Here is a 22,331-nt window from a genome sequence, read left to right as displayed (position 1 = left end):
TCTCTTGTAATCGTCTCATTATATGGCTGCGACAAGAAGAAAGGAGACTTAATCAGATTTTCACACTAAGGTAACATGCTACTTGTGACGTGCAGCTTCGATTAGTTGAAATGAGAAGCAACGACACTGCTTCTTATTTCAACTAATCAAAGCTTTACGTCGTATGTAGCATGCTAATACATTACTCTACGTTAGAGTTAAACAATCACTTTTGTGAAAAGTAAATTTTTACTATTTACGAGTGGCAGTATTTTCACTATCGCTTGGAGTAAATATCTACTCGTTTGGAGTTAAATTGCACTCTAAGAAATTTAGAGAGTAATTAATAATCTATTCATTGCGTGTAAATATAATAAATGCCATTTTTACGTGTAATTGTCTTTAATTAATGATTAGTCGATGTGAAATATAAATATTTAAGTAATGAAGACATGAATAATAAAGTCAATTTGATTGTCATTTTATAATTCATAATTTTGTTCCATTTTTTATGCATTTTATGCATTGCTTTAAATCAATAAACAAATGCGTATAAAAATAAAGAGAGACAAAAAATCGAACCGAATACGATTGTATCTCTCGAGGAGTATAAAAAGCGCGGAATTTTCTTTGATTGATCAGGCAAACTCGATCGAGGACAGAGTGAAAGACCAAGATCTGGCGGAAAGAATAATGTAAGGTCATTAGTTTCCGGTCGAACGTGCTCGCAGCATAGTGTGAGTCCTAGTTGATTGCGATGTACGGGGTGTCCCGTTCGTGTTGTCTAATGAGCCTCGACGCCAGCAGACTCCCATGATACTTGGCACTCTCGTATTTTAATGCGCTTCCTGCCGCCCTCGGCGATCCGCTGCCGTATTATATCGCCATAAATGGATTAATAGCATGCCGGACGATTAGTTACGCCATCGGTTTTATGACCCTGCGGGTTACAGGCTTAAGAAGGGACCAATATCCTCCGCGAACCTTCATATTGAGTGAAGATGAGCATGCTTTTTAGACGAAACGTCGTCGAGGTGATTGCATTTATTTTCTAAAATTGTTTTTGCATAATTGACCTTTCAAGATGCTTCATTCAATAGTTTTTCAACATTTTTAACAATGTTGAATAATATAATTTAAGATTTCTAAAGCGCAAATAATTCTTCGCTGTAATGTTAAATTATGTATAGCAGTATTTTATATTTATAAAGACGACTTGTTAAAATAAAAATTTCTAAGTTAGAATATATTGTAGGCAGCAAGGAAATTTTTTGATCGAATTAGGAGTTAAAAAATTTCGAATCTTACATCGGAATTCGAGGATTGCGGAATGTTATCACCGATGTTGCTATCGATCGCAATGATGGTGGGCGAACGCGAGAACAATCGTAATCGCGGATGATCCGTGAACACTATACGTGTCCATTTGTCGTGCATTAACGGTGCTTATGCTCGCAGCCAGTGGGGACAGCCGGCGTGCATCGTTGATTACGATGAATTTGCCGTGATTAATTATGCTTTTCGCCCGATTAGCTCTTCTCCCGCCTCTTGTTTGTCTCCTCCCTTTCCTCTCTCCCATTCTTCTCTATGTCTTTTTTTCTGTTTAACAATATTATTGGAAAATACACAATTTCAAAAAAGTAAAACATGAAACAACAAAATGCGAACTTTTATAAAACTTATGCGGCATTTAATTGTCTACAATTTGATCATATTTGTCCACGCATAATTTTTTGTTTGCGTGTAACTTTTCTGCAAACCTAAAAACTATTACAGAAAAATTGAGAAAAAAAAATTAATTTATTATAATGTTATAAAATAAAGAGTTTGAAATTATCCGTTTCATTAATAACGCAAAATTCGCACATTTTTGGAATTTGTATTAAAATTTTATGTTACAAGTATAGTTGCTTGTAGAACGAAGAGATTTATCGTTGATAAAAGAATAAAATTTTCGGCGAGAAAAATAGCTCTCGCGAGCGACGGTACGCGCAGTTTCTTCGGCAACACGTCAGCGCGAAACGGGGTGGATCTCGAAAGAGGGATCGAGAGAGGGAGAGACGACCGCCGTCGTCCTCCCTTCGACCGGATGTGTCATTTAGTACCTGAGTCACGTACCTCTTCGTATTGACAGGCCGACCAGTAGCCAACCAGGAGGCACGCGCTCTGTTGCTTCTCGTCACTGCGCGCGATTCTCGGTCTGGGATCTCGGCATCCTGAAACAATCGTTGAATCTCCTCGGAAAACCATTCACGCCGGCCGAAAAATACAATGCGCTCCCAGATAAATGGCGATGAAATAGTAGAAAGACAGGAATACGTTATTTGTTTTATTTCAACGAAATAATACTCTTCCTAGATTTTTATTAACGCTACATTGAATCTTTTTTTTTTATTTAACAAACAGCTTCGTTATTTCATTGCTCATTTAGCTTCTCTTGCACAACAGCGCGTATCGAACCAATTAAAACTTATCGCGAAAGAAAAAACAGCGCACGTACGAGAAATATTAGAAGCGAGGAAACAAAGTTTGTTTTCAAGATGCTCGAACTTTATTGGTTTTTTATTGAATATCCTGTATGTTGAAATTATGTACTGGATGTATATTAGAAATGTGCGACGTCTGTCGCACTTTTTATATATTTTTTCGTTATTTTCATTCCACAAAAATTAAAAACAATTATATAATTCATTTTTAATACTGTATATTATATATATTATAAAATTAGGAAAATAAATCTTTAGGAATAGAATAAAAATAACGAAATATGTCTTTTTGCCGCAGGATATCGGGTGTTTCGCAGTGATGGTACAGCGATGAGCCTGCAGGCCCAGGCTCCAGCCCAACGCCCTGCGAGGTACTCCCCTCAGGAGACCATCAAGGTAAGTCTCTTTCTTATCAGTTCGTCCGTTCAGCGACGTTAGAAGGGAAAGCAAATGTTCTTCGGCCTTTTGTACAACGTGTCGTATTCGAATCTTTTATATATAAGAATTAAGATATATTTTACAGCTCTGTAAACATTATGTAAATATTGTTCTTGTAATAAAAGTTTTTGCTGCGTTTATTAAAAAAAAAAAAAAAAAAAAAAAAAAACAAAAAAAAACGTCCCCGAGAAAGAAGATGATTGAAAAACCGAGTGGAATCACCGAAGACACATCTTTTAAATAAAATACGCAAAATTTGTTACGCAATTGCGACGAGCGACATTTACTTTCCCTTTTCGCCGGACGATAATTAACAGCGGAATTCGCTCTCGCGGTGATAACATAGTCGCGTGGACCACATTACGTTTCGTTTTTCATCCATGTCGAGATTAAACCCTCTCGGCTGACTATACTCGCAGCTCGTATCACTTGGCATTCACTTTGTAAAGAAAGAGAGCGGAATGGAAAATGTTTTTAGCAACAACAATGAGATTAAAATACGTAAAGTTATAATAAAAAATAATGACATCTGTTAATTAATTAAACAGTTTTTAATAATTAGTGGAGAAACTTTCGAATCACAAGATTTGCAATTAAGAGACTCGAAGATTACAATGCTTACGTATCAATTAATAGAAATCAATATACATATATAGTAAGGATAAAAAAAATAGTAAACCTTAAATATTGCCAGTATATGTCATATGCCTGCCATTTAGGTTTTTCAATGTTGGTAATTGATGGATGTTTCTCCCCCATATGATGCTCAATGGTTTCAGGTTTGACATATGTAACTTCTTTCTCGCAAAATTTACATTGTGTTAGAAAATTTACAGGCTTTCTATAACATTTAATCAACCAATAGTTGTTTTCAATTTGAAATTCCCAAGATTGTTTATATCAAGGATCTATTAAGTGGCGCTTTTCTTCATGATGTGATAAAATGTGTTGTTTCATTGTATTAATGTATACAGAAAGTTCATCTTTTTGTGATATATATGTACAAAGTTTACATTGACCAGAAAAATCTTCAGTTTGTTCCAAGTATTTCCAACACCAATCATCATTTTTATGGTGTACTAGATCTTGTTCTAGTTTTGAATGCTTTATTACGTGTTCCGATAAGTTTTCATTTTGTGAATAATTCTTTGGGAAAATATCACATATAATACATGCTATGTTTTTTTCTGTTGTTAGTCTAAGATATTTCTCATTCCAGTCTTTGTTTTTCTTCTTCTCATTATACCGATGACAATCTAGATGCTTGTTATATATGTGCTTCTTAAAATGAAGATATTTAAACTCCACGTATTTAAAACTATTTTCGTTTAGTTGGCAAGATGGTTCTTTATACAGTACTCGAAAATTGGCCGTTTTAATAAAACATTTCTCTACCCAGGGGTTCTTTTTTAGAATTCGCTCTTCAAAACTCATTGTGATCTGATCTGTATGATAAAACGTATTTAACTGAACACGATGCGAGCATTACTTCGTTGAAAAGTCTCTGATAGAGGAGATCGAGGAAAGAGACGTACAGTTTTTCTGTTTGTATGTAAATACTGACAGCCTTCAAACCTACCTAACAGTTATCAAGACAATCGGTAAAATCTGATGCGAAATATGTATAGTAAACGATTTCGGGAGAGCAAGAGCGCGCCGCGTGCGATAGAGAGAGAGAAAGAGAGTTGTCGAGCGGAAGAGAGGGAGTGAGAGCGAGAACTATGATATGATTGAGAGAGAAAGAGGGGCAGACAGAAGCATTACAGCGCGTTCGTTACGCAGATAAATAATGTTTTGAGAAATAATGTACAAGAAATTAATGAAGATTATGGTTAATATAATTAATACTATGATCTATATGGCTACACCGGTGAAATATGAGCATTTTTCTAATGCATTTAAACATAAAACTTGTTAGTATTGCAATTGAGATATTTTCTCATTGCAGAAATATAAATTCTTACATGCCTAATTCTTCATCTCATTTATATTTTAGATACGCCACCATTGTTATCGTCATTTCTTTCATTCTCCATCGCAATATACACCAAATTATTGGTTTGATTTTCATATTCTTACATTCAGTTGCTAATTATATCATGACTACAGTTTTCAACGTCTTAGATTTAAACACTTTAGTATTTATTATAAAATAAAACGAATAAATAATATTTTAAATTTGCTACAATTTACTATCTTTTTATTGTTTGTGGATATAAAACAGTTTTCCGTCTCAATAACATAGAAAATATTTAATTAAATAAAAAAGTAACAAATATAAATTTTTATAATGAAATGTATTGACCGCAAAAATTGGTCGAAAAGTTTAATTAATTCCGAACACTGTTATGAAGCAAGAATAAATCGCTTTAATACTGTTTATTCAAATTTGATCAAAATTAAACGTTTCTTTTTCTTTCAATACTTGGGAGCGTAATGAATATTTGTATAACATAATTAAATAAAACATGATTTTTCTATATATATATATATATATATATATATATATATATTTTTTTTTTTTTATGTATATGTATTTAAATGTAACAATTTTTATCACATGCTATACGTATCTATGTGAATATATAATCAATCTCGAATTATATTTAAATAATTACAAGAATCTCCAAATATGTATTATTTCCACGTACAAATCTATGTGCCAAAAGTTCATTTATCACGCAAACAATAACATTAAATTCTCAAAAGATTCGGAGAAATTTTTAATTACGCGTGACATTAAAATAATAAAACGGTACAATTTCCTACTTGTAATACCTTTGATACAACATTAATTTCGTAGTTGAAAAATTTTAAAATAATAATAACATTAAAATGATAAAATGATAAAATCTGCTACGTGCTATAATTATTTTAGAGATGACATTAAATTCGTAATCGAGAGCTTTCTAAATAAGCTTAAAATGATAAAATAATACAATCTAGTGCATGTTTATAATACTTTGAGACAACATTAATCATAATGGAAGAATTTTTATCAGCATAAGCACAACATTAATGTAATAAAAGAAATACAGTATCTTACACAAAGCTTCGGAATATTATTACATAATTTATTAGAGATTCAAATATAGACGGAACATTTGCACAGATAATATATCATAAACATAATTTGTGGAAATATTTAACATATGTCCGGCGGTATTTGTACTGTTTCTTTTTTTTCGTATTTAAAAATTTTTATATGTTTTCTTCTACATGTTCACGAATATTAAAAAATTTAAAGTAACAATATTTATTTTTGCAAGACATACATTTCTTCGAATATTCGTCAAAGCTCTCAAGTAATGATTTTTAATAACATGGATAGTATGTTTGTTTTTTACGCATTTACCAATATATCTAAACTTTTACGTCTTACATGATTCTTTAAATTTATTTCATAAAGTCATAGAAAATGTAGACGTGCGAACGCGTCAAAAGATATTTACACAAGTATTGTAAAAAGGAACTAAAGGAATATCCATTTCGTACATGGATTTGGAGAAATACTGTCTTCTTATGCACAAGAAAACAATACATCTATGCCCAACTGCGACATATATAATCCTCCGGTTTATTCTTAAGACAGTCGTTACAGATTTGTTAAGAGTTCTAACGTCTACTTTTTTCACGATAATACTTTACAAAAAAGTAATATTGTTATGTTGAAGTGCAAAATATATAATCATTAGTTTCTTTCTCCAAATATAGAGTGATTTAGACATATCTGTTTTAAGCTGCAGAATGCGATTGGATAAAATTTACATAAATATTTTGAACAAGTACTAATTATCTGAGTTTTGTTATATATGTGCTGAGTACGTTACTCGAAGATTCGTCACTAGAGAAAAATTTTGTTGTATTGAAGAAATTGGGTTAGTTTTTATAAATGTAGTAACACAGTATTTGATTTTGAAGCATAATTTGAAGAATATTACATTTTAAAGTATTATTTATCATTATGCATATAATTTTATAAATTGAAACAATATTGTTATGTTATAAACTTATGAATATATATGTATTTAAATTTGCAAATCTTATACATTTGTAAACACAAAACCGATATGCGACAAATAGGTCAAATTATACGCCAATGTCTTCATGTATTTCAAATCACTTAAGTCAAAGTCAAGACTGTCGTTATCGCTGGTCATGAGATGCTACTTAAAAATGCCGCTACCATCATTTCCATTATCCAACGTAGATAAATCTATATAAACATTTGTAATATATAAAAACATATATTAATTATTTGATTTTTGTTGTTTTTATCATATTTTGATTGAATACACCATTGAAAGAATAAAATGTAATGATAAATATTACTAAACAGTAGTAATTGATAAAATATAATTAAAACTTACGATCGTTTTTTTTTAACTGGCGTAGCTTGTCGACGGTTTAGCTTCATCGTGTGCTGTTCCTTGTTCTATTTGTTCTATCTTTTGTTTTTTTTTTGTCTTCTTTTCAATTCCTTTTGATGTACAGATGATAGGTGGTTTTCTAAATTGTCCACGTCACATTCAAAGTCTACTGGTGTTTTACATATCGTACATTTCGCAACATGTCCATTCTGTCTCGCGTATTTAAGTGCCCAATGATGAGCATAGTTTACTATCTCGCGTCGATTATGATCTATGTGAGGTAGTGTGACATTTTTTTGACATATCATGCATTCTGTGATAAGTTTATTCAATACAGTGTCTAATGTGTACCTTACATAATTCCACTGTTCTAGGTAGATATTCCGTGGATTTTTTTTATGTTCTTCAAGATGGTGAATTCCATAATGCACGTCGTTTACGTGGTTTTTAAATTGTGTTTCTTTGATATATACTACTTTGCGTTCGCAAAATTTACATTCTGCTCGAAAATCACCAACATCTGTATAATATTCTTGCAACCAGCTTTTCTTTTCAGTTTGCGATTTCCAAAATATTTCTTCTTCGTTTATTCTTTTTATCTCGTCTTCATGTTTATAAGAGATATGGCTTTTTAAGTTTGCTTTGTTAAAATTGACGTTTATATTTTTTTCACAAATTATACATATCATATTATCTTCTTCTTGTCTTACGTATTTACGTGACCAATGTTGAGATATATAGGATGGTGGATTTTCTTCAATATGATCTTTTGCGTGATTCTCCATTTGGTCATTTAGCACAGGTATTTTACATAAAATACATTCTATTTCTTCTGCTTCTTCGCTCGTAAACCTAAAATATAACCAGTTCTCGTCATGTGTCTTCTTTTCAGATTCTTCATCGTCCCAAATAAACGTATGTTTTTTTATGTGTAGCTTAAGCGAATTATTGGTGATACAGTCAAAGCTATTTTTGCAAAATCGACATTCTGTTCGCAAATCCACAGGTTTCGTATAACATTTATTAAAAAAGTACTGCTTTTCAGTATGATATTTCAAAGACTGTTTATCTCGTGACTTTATTACTGGCAACTTTTTTCCATGTTTAGCCATGTGCATTTGTAAAGATTGTGTTGATAATCTTAATTTTATTCTTTTTGTTTCATTCACACAAAGCTTACATGTAGCAGAAAAATCTTCAAGTTGTTCCAGGTATTTCCAAACCCAATCTTCGTTCTTTAGGTGTGCAAGCTTTTTTTCTAGTTCCGAATGTTTTTTTATGTGTTCCGATAAGTGTTCATTTTGTGAAAATTTAATTGGGGTATCACTTATATCACATATAATACATGCTTCGTTTTTTTCTGTTGTTAGCCTAAAATATTTCCAGGTCTTGTTATTCTTCTTATTCTCTTCATGCAGAGAAAAATCTGGATGCTCTGTTAGCATGTGTTCCTCAAATTCAAGATATTTGGTAAATTGCACGTATTTATAGATGGTTTTGCAAGACGGATCTCGACACTGTGCTCGAAAATTTTTTTCTTTTGTATAACATTCCGCTATCATGGGGTGAACTCGTTTTTCCCAACTCATTGTGATCTGATGTGTATGATAGAACGTATTTAACTGAACACGATACGAGGATTACTTCTTTGAAAAGTGCCTGATAGAGGAGATCGAGGAAAGAGACATATAGTTTTTCTGTTTGTATGTAAATACTGACAGCCTTCAAACCTACCGAACAGTTATCAAGACAGACGCTAGGATCTGATGCGAAATATGTATAGTAAACGATTTCGGGAGAGCAAGAGCGCTTTCGCGCGCGATAGAGTGAGCGAGGGAGGGAGGGTGTGAGGGAAGGAGAGAGAGCGAGAACGACGAAGTGGTGGAGAGATAAAGAGAGGCAGAGAGAAGCATTACAGTGCGTTCGTTACGCAGATAAATAATGTTTTGAGAAATAATGTACAAGAAATTAGTGAAGATTATGGTTAATATAATTAATACTATGATCTATATTATTGATTACTTCGATAAAATATGAGCTTTTTTTTAATTTATTTAAATATAAAACTTAGTATTGCAATTGAGATGCTTTCTCATATCAGAAATATAAGTACTTACATGCTTATTTCTTCATATCATTTATATTTTAGATACACCATCGTTATCGTCATTTCTTTTATTCTCATAGCGCAATATACTCCAAATTATTGGTTTGATTTTCATATTTTATTTTGTTGCTAGTTACTTCTTGGCTGCAGTTTTCTACGTCTTAGATTTGAACGCTTTAGTGATTATATTAAAATAGGCAAATTTTTAATATTTTAAATTTACTATAATTTACTGTCTTTTTATTATATGCCAGTAGAAAATATTTTTCCGTTTTTGTAACATAGAAAATGTTTAGATATATAAAAAAGTAGGTAACAAATATAAATGTTTATAATAAAATACATTGACCACAAGAATCGGCTGAAAAGTTCAATTAATTCTGATCACTGTCATAAAACAAGAATAAATCGCTATAATTCTGCTTATTGAACTTAATAATTAAACGTATTTTTTTTTTTTCAATTTTAGGAAGCGTAATGAATATTTGTGTTACGTAATTAAATAAAACATGAATTTCTTATACATATATATATTTTTTATTTATATAGGTATTATAAATGAACTATTTATTATCACATGTTTTATGTATCTTTGAATATACAATTAACTTGAAATTATATTTAAATAATTGCATGAAATATGTGTTAAATATGTGTTACTTCGGCGTGCAAATCTATGTGTTAAAAGCTCATTTATCACACAAACCATAACATTATATTCGTAAAAGTTTCGTGAAATTTTTAAATAAGCGTAATATTAATATAAGAAAATTATACAATTTCTTACTTGTAATATTTTAAATACAACATTAATTTCATAATTGTCAAATTTTTAAATAATAATAACATTACAATGATAAAATGATAAAATCTGTTACGTGCTAGAATTAATTTAGAGATGACATTAAATTCATAATTGAAATCTTTTTTAAATATGCTTAAAATGATTAAACACTACAATTTAGTATCTGCTTGTAATACTTTAAGACAACATTATTTATGATCGAGGAATTTTTATATTAGCATAAGCATAACATTAAAATAATAAAAGAAATGATACAGTATCTTACACATAATGCTTCAGGATATTGTTACATTATTTATTAAATATTAAAATTTAGACGGAATATTTGCACAGATAATATATTTTAAACATAATTTGTTGAAACATTCAACATATGTCCGGCGATATTCATACTTTTCTCTTCGTTTCGTATTTAAAGTTTTTTATGTTTTTTTTTTACATCTACGTTTTTACGTTTACGAATATAAAAAAATTTAATGTGGCAATACTTATTTTCGCCAGACATACATTTGTTCGAATATTCGGTAATTTTGTCACAGCCCTTAAGTGACGAGTTTTAACATGGATATTACGTTTGTTTCTTGTGCATTTATCAATATATCCAAACTTTTACTTTTTACATGATTCTTTAAAATTATTTTATAAAGTCATAGAAAATGTAGACGTGCGAACTCTTCAAAAAGTATTTACGCGAGCATTGTAAAAAGGAACTAAAGGAATATACATTTCGTACGTGGATTTGGAGAAATACTGTCTTTTTGTGCACAAGAAAACAATACATCTATGCCCAACTACACATATATAATCCTTCACTTCATTCGTAACACAGTCGTTAGAGATTTGCTAAGGGTTCTGACGTCTACTTTTTTCACGATAATACTGCATAAAAAAATAATATTTTTATGTTGAATTGCAAAATATATAATCATTAGTTTCTTTCTCCAAATTTAGAGTGACGTAGACTTATCTGTTTTAAGCTGCAGATTGCGATTCGATAAAGTTTACACAAACATTTTTAACGCATATTTCGAACAAGTACTTATTATCTGAGTTTTTTATATATGTGCTGATTACGTCACTCCAAGATTCGTTATTATAAAAGAGAACTGTTATATTCATGAAATCGGTTTAGCTTTTATAAATGTAGTAACACAGTATTTCATTTGCTTCTTCAAAGCATAATTTGAAGAATATTACATTTTAAAGTAATATCTATAATTATGTATATACTTTTATAAATTTTAACAATTTTGTTAAGTTATATATTTATAAATATATATGTATTTAAATTTGCAAATCTTATACATTTATAAACACAAAACCGATATGCGACAAATAAGTCAAATTATACGTTAATGTCTTCATGTAGTTCAAATCACTCAGGTCAAAGTCAAGACTGTCGTTATCGCTGGTCATGAGATGCTACTTGAAAATGTCGCTACCATCATTTCCATTGTCCAATGTAGATAAATCTATATAAACATTTGTGATATAAATAGCAAATATTAGTTATTTGATTTTTTTATCATATTTTGATTGCGTACACTACTGAAAGAATAAAATGTAATGATAAATATTATTAAACAGTAGTAATTAATAAAATATAATTAAAACTTACGATCGTTTTTTTTTAACCTGCGTAGCTTGTCGACGGTTTAGCTTCATCGTGTGCTGTTCCTTGTTCTATTTGTTTTATCTTTTGTTCTTTTTTTTGTTTTCTTTTCCATTCCTTTTGATGTACAGATGATACGTGGTTTTCTAAATTGCCCATGTCACATTCAAATTTTTTTACTTCTCTTTTACATATCGTACATTTCGCAAGATTCCCATCTTGTCTCGCGTATTTAAGTGCCCAATGATAATCATAGTTTTCTATCTCGCGTGGATTATGATCTATGTGAGGTAGTGTGACATTTTTTTGACATATCATGCATTCTGTGATTAGTTTATTCAATACAGTGTCTTTTGTGTACCTTACATATTTCCACTGTCCTAGGTAGATATCATGTGGATTTTCATGTTCTTCAAGATGGTGAACTTCATAATGCACGTCGTTTACGTGGTTTTTAAATTGTGTTTCTTTGATATATACTACTTTGCGTTCGCAAAGTTTACATTCTGCTCGAAAGTCACCAGCATCTGTATAACATTTTTGCAGCCAGCTTTTCTTTTCAGTTTGCGATTTCCAAAATATTTCTTCTTTGTTTATTCTTTTTATCTCGTCTTCATGTATAATAGAGATATGGCGTTTTAAGTTCGCTTTGTTAAAATTGACGTTTATATTTTTTTCACAAATTATACATATAATATTATCTTTTTCTCGTTTTACGTATTTACGTGACCAATGTTGAGATATATAGGATGGTGGACCTTCTTTAATATGATCTTTTGCGTGATTCTCCATTTGGTCATTTAGCACAGGTATTTTACATAAAATACATTCTATTTCTTCTGCTTCTTCGCTCGTAAACCTAAAATATAACCAGTTCTCGTCATGTTTCTTCTTTGTAGATTCTTCATCGTCCCAAATAAATGTATGTTTTTTTATGTGTAGCTTAAGCGAATTATTGGTGACACAGTCAAAGCTAGCTTTGCAAAATCGACATTTTGTTTGCAAATCTACAGGCTTCGTATAACATTTATTAAAAAAGTAATGCTTTTCAGTATGATATTTCAAAGACTGTTTATCTCTGTTTATCTGTGACTTTATTACTGGAAACTTTTTTCCATGTTTAGCCATGTGCTTTGTTAAAAAATGTGTTCTTAAACTTAATTTTATTCTTTTTGTTTCATTCACACAAAGCTTACATTTAGCAGAAAAATCTTCAAGTTGTTCCAGGTATTTCCAAACCCAATCTTCTTGTTGGCGTCCAAGCTTTTTTTCTAGTTTTGAGTGACTTTTTAAGTGTTCCGATAAGTTTTCATTTTGTGAAAATTTAACTGGGGTATCACTTATATCACATATAATACATGCTTCGTTTTTTTCTGTTGTTAGCCTAAAATATTTCCAGGCCTTGTTTTTTTTCTTATTCTCTTCATGCTGAAAAAAATCTGGATGCTCTGTTAGCATGTGTTTTTCAAATTCAAGATTTTTGTTAAATTGCACGTATTTATAGATGTTTTTGCAAGACCGATCTCGACACTGTGCTCGAAAATTTTTTTCTTTTGTATAACATTCCGCTATCGTGGGGTGAACTCGTTTTTCCCAACTCATTGTGATCTGATGTGTATGATAGAACGTATTTAACTGAACACGATGCGAGCATTACTTCGTTGAAAAGTCTCTGATAGAGGAGATCGAGGAAAGGGACGTACAGTTTTTCTGTTTGTATGTAAATACTGACAGCCTTCAAACCTACCTAACAGTTATCAAGACAATCAATAAAATCTGATGCGAAATATGTATAGTGAACGATTTCGGGGGAGCAAGAGCGCTCTTGCGCGTGATAGAGTGAAAGATGGTGGGAGAGTGAGAGAGAGGGAGAGAGAGCGAGAACGATGATATGGTGGAGAGAGAAAGAGAGTCAGATAGAAGCAATACAGCGCGTTCGTTACGCAGATAAATAATGTTTTCAGAAATAATGTACAAGAAATTAATGAAGATTATGGTTAATATAATTAATACTATGATCTATATTATTGATTACTTCGATAAAATATGAACATTTTTCTAATTTATTTAAATATAAAACATAATATTGCAATTGAGATACATTCTCATTGCAGAAATATAAGTACTTACATGCCCATTTCTTAATCTCATTTATATTTTAGATACGCCACCATCATTATCATTTCTTCCCTTCTCATAGCGCAATATACTCCAAATTATTGGTTTAATTTTCACATTCTGACATTCTGTTGCTAGTTACTTCATGACTACAGTTTTCAACGTCTTAGTTTCAAACACTAGTGTATATATTAAAATAGGCAATTATTTAATATTTTAAATTTGCTATAATTTACTGTCTCTTAATTGTTTATGAGTAAAAAGCATTATTCCATTTCAGTAACATAGTAAATATTTAGACAAATAAAGAAGTAGGTAACAAATATATATTTTTATAATGAAATACATTGACCGCAAAAATCGGTCGAAAAGTTCAATTAATTCACTATTATAAAGTATTAAGTACTATTATAAACATCATTGTTATAAAGCAAGAATAAATCGCTATAATTCTGCTTGTTCAACTAGATAATTAAACTAATCTTTTTTTTTTTCAATTTTAGGGATCGTAATAAATATTTGTGTAACGAAATTAAATAAAACATGAGTTTATATATATACTTTTTTAATGTATATATTTTATAAATATTATAATTTTTATCACACGCTTTATGTATCTGTGAATATAAAATCAATTTCGAATTATATTTAAATAATTACATGAATGTCTAACTATGTATTACTTTCACTTGCAAATCTATGTGCCCAAAACTTATTTATTTTGCAAAAAATGACATTAAATTCGTAAAAAATTTGAGATATTTTTAAATAAGCGTAACATTAGAATAATAAAACGATACAAATGCTTATTTGTAATACCTTAGATACAACATTAATTTTATAGTTGCGAAATCTTTAAATAGGAATAACATTATAATGATAAAATGATAAAATATGCTACGTGCTTGAATTTTTTTAGAGATGACATTAAATTCGTAATCGAGAACATTTTAAATAAGCTTAAAATGATGAAATAATACAATCTAGTACATGCTTATAATACTTTAAGACAACATTAATCATGATCGAGGAATTTTTATATCAGCATAAGCATAACATTAAAATAATAAAAGAAATGGTACAGTATTTTACACATAATGCTTCAGAATATTGTTACATTACTTATTAGAGATTCAAGTACAGACGTAACATTTGCATAGATATATTGTAAACATAATTTGTTGAAATATTTAACATATGTCAGGCAGTATTTGTACTGTTTCTTTCTCTTCGTATTTAAAAATTTTCATATGCTTTCTTCTACATGTTCACAAATATTAGAAAATTTAATGTAACAATATTTATTTTTGCAAGACATACATTTGTTCGAATATTCGTCAAAGCACTCAAGTGATTTTTAATAACATGGATAGTATGTCTGTTTCTTATGCATTTACTAATATATCCAAACTTTTACTTTTTACATAATTCTTTAAAATTATTTCATAAAGTCATATAAAATGTAGACGTGCAAACTCTTCAAAGGTATTTACACAAGCATTGTAAAAAGGAACTAAAGGAATATACATTTCGTACATGGATTTTGAAAAATACTATTTTTTTATGCACAAAAAAACAATACTTCTATGTCTAGCTGCGACATATATAATCTTCCAGTTCTTAAGATAGTTGTTACAGATTTGCTAAAAGTTCTAACGTCTACTTTTTTCACGATAATACTGTACAAAAAAGTAATATTGTTATGTTGAATTGAAAAATATATAATCAATAGATTCTTTCTTCAAATATTGAGTGACGTAGACATATCTGTTTTAACCTGCAGAATGCGATTTTATAAAATTTACATAAATATTTCGAACAAGTACTAATTATCTGAGTTTTGTTATATATGTGCTGAGTACGTCACTCGAAGATTCGTCACTAGAGAAAAATTTTGTTGTATTCACGAAATCGGGTTAGTTTTTATAAATGTAGTTACACAAAATTTGATTTTAAAGCATAATATGAAGGATATTATGTTTTAAAGTAATATGTATAATTATATATATAATATATAAATTTAAACAATTTTGAAACACATTGAAAATTCATTTCAATTTTATCCTTCATTCACCTGACATATATCCAATGGACATATCAAAAGTTTTTATTTTATCCTTAAGGACTTCAATGTTCTAATGGGACACCATAACATTTTATCAGACGTTTTAACATTTGGACTTTCTTATATTCAACTGTTTTTGTGGTTGAAGATTGACCGATCATTCGTCGACTTTTCATTTTTTGCATTCTGTTAAGCATAAGGAAAGGAAAGCGAAAAGAAGAATGTCTTTCGAGCATTGCTGTGCATATCGCATACTAGGACACCTTGATTTATATATTGTTCGAATTTGGAGACACATTTACTTAAACTTTTTATTATAACATGGACATTCAAGTAAGATCTCTTAACCTGCATTTCTTATACGACGACTTTGCGTTGCGGTATTAATTTATTACTATTTATTTTATTTTATATTTATATTTTATATTATAATGAGCGTTCAAATTTTCCAACCGATATGCGTTAGCTTTGCGGAACATATTTGTTTTTATTATTTCATGTTTCCGCTATAACGATTGTTTACTTTCCATTATATTATCACTGAAGATGGCCGAAATAAATGTGCCGAAACGTTTGAACATATAACTTAGTTAATTATTATTTTTTGAGCATCTAACACCCGGCTCTGGGTCAACATAGCTAATTTACATTTTAATAATTTTTTATGATATGATTGTGAGAAAAAAAGGGGCAGACAGAAGCATTACAGCACGTTTGTTACGCAGATAAATAATGTTTTGAGAAATAAGGTACAAGAAATTAATAGAGATTATAGTCAATATAATTAATATTATGATTTATATTACTGATTACATCGATAAAATTTGAGCATTTTCTAATTTATTGATATATAAAATATATAAAATATAATATGGCACTTGATACATTCATTGCAGAAATATAAATCCTTACATGGCTGTTTTTTCATCTTACTTATATTTTAAATACGCCACCATCGTTATCGTCATTTCTTTTTGTAGCGCAATATACTCCAAATTATTGGATTAATTTTTATATTTTATTCTGTTCTTAATTACTTCATGGCTACAGTTTTCAACGTCTTAGATTTAAACACTAGTATACACATATATTAAAATAAGCAAATATTTAATATTTTAAATTTGCTATAATTTACTGTCTTTTTATTGTTTGTAAGTAAAAAGCATTTTTCTATTTTTGTAACATAGAAAATATTTAGATAAATAAGAAAGTAAGTAACAAATATAAATTTTTATAATAAAATACATTGACCGCAAAAATCGGCCGGAAAGTTTAATTAATTTCGATCACTCTTATCAAGTAAGAACAAATCGTAATTCTGCTTATTTAACTTAAACATATCTTTTTTTCTTCAATTTTAGGAAGCGTAATAAATAGTTGTGTAACGTAATTAAATAAAACATGGGTTTCTTATATATATATATATATATATATTTTTTTTTTTTTTTATGTATATATATTATAAATGTTATAATTATTATCACATGCTTTATATATCTGTGTGAATATATAATCAATCTCGAATTATGTTTAAATAATTACATGAATCTCCAAATATGCGTTATTTCCACGTGCAAATCTATGTGCCAAAAGTTCATTTATAACGTAAATCATAACATTAAATTCGCAAAAGATTCGAGAAATTTGTAATTACGCGTGACATTAAAATAATAAAACGGTACAATTTTCTACTTGGAATACCTTAGATACAACATTAATTTCGTAGTTGAGAAATTTTAAAATAATAATAACATTAAAATGATAAAATGATAAAATCACTACGTGCTATAATTATTTTAGAGATGACATTAAATTCGTAATCGAGATCTTTCTAAATAAACTTAAAATGATAAAATAATACAATCTAGTACATGCTTATAATACTTTAAGTCAACATTAATCATAATCAAGGAATTTTTATATCAGTATAAGCATAATATTAAAATATTAAAAGAAATGGCACAGTATCGTACACATAATGCTTCAGAATATTGTTACATTATTTATTAGAGATTCAAATATAGACGGAACATTTGCACAGATAATATATTATAAACATAATTTGTTGAAATATTTGACATATGTATGTCCGGCGGTATTCTTACTGTTCTCTTCTTTTCGTATTTAAAGTTTTTTATATGTTTTTTTCTACATGTTTACGAATTTAAAAAAATTTTATATGACTACTTATTTTTGCAAGACATACATTTGTTCGAATTTTTGTACAAAATTGTCACAGCCGCTCTTTAGTTATGATCTTTAAAACATGGACATTATGTTTGTTTCTTGCGCATATTCGAACTTTTACTTTTTACAAGATTATTCAAAATTATTTCATAAAGTCATAAAAAATGTAGACGTGCGAACGCGTCAAAAGGTATTTACACAAGTATTGTAAAAAGGAACTAAAGGAATATACACTTCGTACGTGGATTTGGAGATATACTGTTTTTTCATGCACAAGAAGACAATACATCTATTCCCAACTGCGACATATATAATCTTCCAGTTCATTCTTAAGACAGTCGTTACAGATTTGTTAAGAGTTCTGACGTCTACTTTTTTCACGATAATACTGCAGAAAAAAATAATATTTTTATGTTGAATTGAAAAATACATAATCAGTAGTTTCTTTCTTCAAATATTAAGTGTGTGTGTGTGTGTGTGTGTGAGACGTTGACAGATCTGTTTTAAGCTGCAGAATGCCATTTCATAAAATTTACATAAATATTTCGAACAAGTACTAATTATCTGAATTTTGTTATATATATACTGTACGTCACTCGAAGATTCGTCACTAGAGAAAAATTTTGTTGTATTCACAAAATCGGTTTAGTTTTTATAAATGTAGTTACACAAAATTTGATTTTAAAGCATAATATGTACGATACTATGTTTTAAAGTATCTATAATTATGTATATAACTTTATAAATTTTAACAATTTTGTTAAATTATAAATTTATAAATATATATGTATTTAAATTTTCAAATCTTATACATTTATAAACACAAAACCGATATGCGACAAATAAGTCAAATTATACGTTAATGTCTTCATGTAGTTCAAATCACTCAGGTCAAAGTCAAGACTGTCGTTATCGCTGGTCATGAGATGCTACTTGAAAATGTCGCTACCATCATTTCCATTGTCCAATGTAGATAAATCTATATAAACATTTGTGATATAAATAGCAAATATTAGTTATTTGATTTTTTTATTATATTTTGATTGCGTACACTACTGAAAGAATAAAATGTAATGATAAATATTATTAAACAGTAGTAATTAATAAAATATAATTAAAACTTACGATCGTTTTTTTTTAACCTGCGTAGCTTGTCGACGGTTTAGCTTCATCGTGTGCTGTTCCTTGTTCTATTTGTTTTATCTTTTGTTCTTTTTTTTGTTTTCTTTTCCATTCCTTTTGATGTACAGATGATACGTGGTTTTCTAAATTGCCCATGTCACATTCAAATTTTTTTACTTCTCTTTTACATATCGTACATTTCGCAAGATTCCCATCTTGTCTCGCGTATTTAAGTGCCCAATGATAATCATAGTTTTCTATCTCGCGTGGATTATGATCTATGTGAGGTAGTGTGACATTTTTTTGACATATCATGCATTCTGTGATTAGTTTATTCAATACAGTGTCTTTTGTGTACCTTACATATTTCCACTGTCCTAGGTAGATATCATGTGGATTTTCATGTTCTTCAAGATGGTGAACTTCATAATGCACGTCGTTTACGTGGTTTTTAAATTGTGTTTCTTTGATATATACTACTTTGCGTTCGCAAAGTTTACATTCTGCTCGAAAGTCACCAGCATCTGTATAACATTTTTGCAGCCAGCTTTTCTTTTCAGTTTGCGATTTCCAAAATATTTCTTCTTTGTTTATTCTTTTTATCTCGTCTTCATGTATAATAGAGATATGGCGTTTTAAGTTCGCTTTGTTAAAATTGACGTTTATATTTTTTTCACAAATTATACATATAATATTATCTTTTTCTCGTTTTACGTATTTACGTGACCAATGTTGAGATATATAGGATGGTGGACCTTCTTTAATATGATCTTTTGCGTGATTCTCCATTTGGTCATTTAGCACAGGTATTTTACATAAAATACATTCTATTTCTTCTGCTTCTTCGCTCGTAAACCTAAAATATAACCAGTTCTCGTCATGTTTCTTCTTTGTAGATTCTTCATCGTCCCAAATAAATGTATGTTTTTTTATGTGTAGCTTAAGCGAATTATTGGTGACACAGTCAAAGCTAGCTTTGCAAAATCGACATTTTGTTTGCAAATCTACAGGCTTCGTATAACATTTATTAAAAAAGTAATGCTTTTCAGTATGATATTTCAAAGACTGTTTATCTCTGTTTATCTGTGACTTTATTACTGGAAACTTTTTTCCATGTTTAGCCATGTGCTTTGTTAAAAAATGTGTTCTTAAACTTAATTTTATTCTTTTTGTTTCATTCACACAAAGCTTACATTTAGCAGAAAAATCTTCAAGTTGTTCCAGGTATTTCCAAACCCAATCTTCTTTTGTTGGCGTCCAAGCTTTTTTTCTAGTTTTGAGTGACTTTTTAAGTGTTCCGATAAGTTTTCATTTTGTGAAAATTTAACTGGGGTATCACTTATATCACATATAATACATGCTTCGTTTTTTTCTGTTGTTAGCCTAAAATATTTCCAGGCCTTGTTTTTTTTCTTATTCTCTTCATGCTGAAAAAAATCTGGATGCTCTGTTAGCATGTGTTTTTCAAATTCAAGATTTTTGTTAAATTGCACGTATTTATAGATGTTTTTGCAAGACCGATCTCGACACTGTGCTCGAAAATTTTTTTCTTTTGTATAACATTCCGCTATCGTGGGGTGAACTCGTTTTTCCCAACTCATTGTGATCTGATGTGTATGATAGAACGTATTTAACTGAACACGATGCGAGCATTACTTCGTTGAAAAGTCTCTGATAGAGGAGATCGAGGAAAGGGACGTACAGTTTTTCTGTTTGTATGTAAATACTGACAGCCTTCAAACCTACCTAACAGTTATCAAGACAATCAATAAAATCTGATGCGAAATATGTATAGTGAACGATTTCGGGGGAGCAAGAGCGCTCTTGCGCGTGATAGAGTGAAAGATGGTGGGAGAGTGAGAGAGAGGGAGAGAGAGCGAGAACGATGATATGGTGGAGAGAGAAAGAGAGTCAGATAGAAGCAATACAGCGCGTTCGTTACGCAGATAAATAATGTTTTCAGAAATAATGTACAAGAAATTAATGAAGATTATGGTTAATATAATTAATACTATGATCTATATTATTGATTACTTCGATAAAATATGAACATTTTTCTAATTTATTTAAATATAAAACATAATATTGCAATTGAGATACATTCTCATTGCAGAAATATAAGTACTTACATGCCCATTTCTTAATCTCATTTATATTTTAGATACGCCACCATCATTATCATTTCTTCCCTTCTCATAGCGCAATATACTCCAAATTATTGGTTTAATTTTCACATTCTGACATTCTGTTGCTAGTTACTTCATGACTACAGTTTTCAACGTCTTAGTTTCAAACACTAGTGTATATATTAAAATAGGCAATTATTTAATATTTTAAATTTGCTATAATTTACTGTCTCTTAATTGTTTATGAGTAAAAAGCATTATTCCATTTCAGTAACATAGTAAATATTTAGACAAATAAAGAAGTAGGTAACAAATATATATTTTTATAATGAAATACATTGACCGCAAAAATCGGTCGAAAAGTTCAATTAATTCACTATTATAAAGTATTAAGTACTATTATAAACATCATTGTTATAAAGCAAGAATAAATCGCTATAATTCTGCTTGTTCAACTAGATAATTAAACTAATCTTTTTTTTTTCAATTTTAGGGATCGTAATAAATATTTGTGTAACGAAATTAAATAAAACATGAGTTTATATATATACTTTTTTAATGTATATATTTTATAAATATTATAATTTTTATCACACGCTTTATGTATCTGTGAATATAAAATCAATTTCGAATTATATTTAAATAATTACATGAATGTCTAACTATGTATTACTTTCACTTGCAAATCTATGTGCCCAAAACTTATTTATTTTGCAAAAAATGACATTAAATTCGTAAAAAATTTGAGATATTTTTAAATAAGCGTAACATTAGAATAATAAAACGATACAAATGCTTATTTGTAATACCTTAGATACAACATTAATTTTATAGTTGCGAAATCTTTAAATAGGAATAACATTATAATGATAAAATGATAAAATATGCTACGTGCTTGAATTTTTTTAGAGATGAC

At 29.3% G+C, this 22,331-nt stretch overlaps 1 protein-coding gene and 2 long non-coding RNA genes across 3 annotated transcripts in view; 1 reads left to right on the top strand and 2 right to left on the bottom strand.

The window, feature by feature from the left end:
• The window catches only part of sick (sickie), a 311,918-nt gene that overhangs the window by 58,044 nt on the left and 231,543 nt on the right, over positions 1-22,331 (top strand). Inside the window, exon 2 of the mRNA XM_067357560.1 lies at positions 2,764-2,861. Within this exon, the coding sequence (XP_067213661.1) occupies positions 2,796-2,861 (66 nt within the window). The 5' untranslated portion in view covers positions 2,764-2,795. The remainder of the gene's footprint in view (positions 1-2,763; positions 2,862-22,331) is intronic.
• Positions 10,924-13,510, bottom strand: LOC137000359 (uncharacterized). Its single transcript, XR_010890615.1, has 2 exons — positions 11,804-13,510; positions 10,924-11,657 (listed from the first exon to the last, which is right to left on the bottom strand). It is a non-coding gene; the product is annotated as an uncharacterized lncRNA (long non-coding RNA).
• On the bottom strand, positions 16,400-21,001 carry LOC137000358 (uncharacterized). The gene is made up of 2 exons (XR_010890614.1): positions 19,293-21,001; positions 16,400-19,146 (listed from the first exon to the last, which is right to left on the bottom strand). It is a non-coding gene; the product is annotated as an uncharacterized lncRNA (long non-coding RNA).

Source organism: Linepithema humile, chromosome 6 (assembly GCF_040581485.1).
Source record: "Linepithema humile isolate Giens D197 chromosome 6, Lhum_UNIL_v1.0, whole genome shotgun sequence".
NCBI lineage: Eukaryota > Metazoa > Arthropoda > Insecta > Hymenoptera > Formicidae > Linepithema > Linepithema humile.
This window is presented reverse-complemented; position numbering and strand designations above follow the sequence as displayed.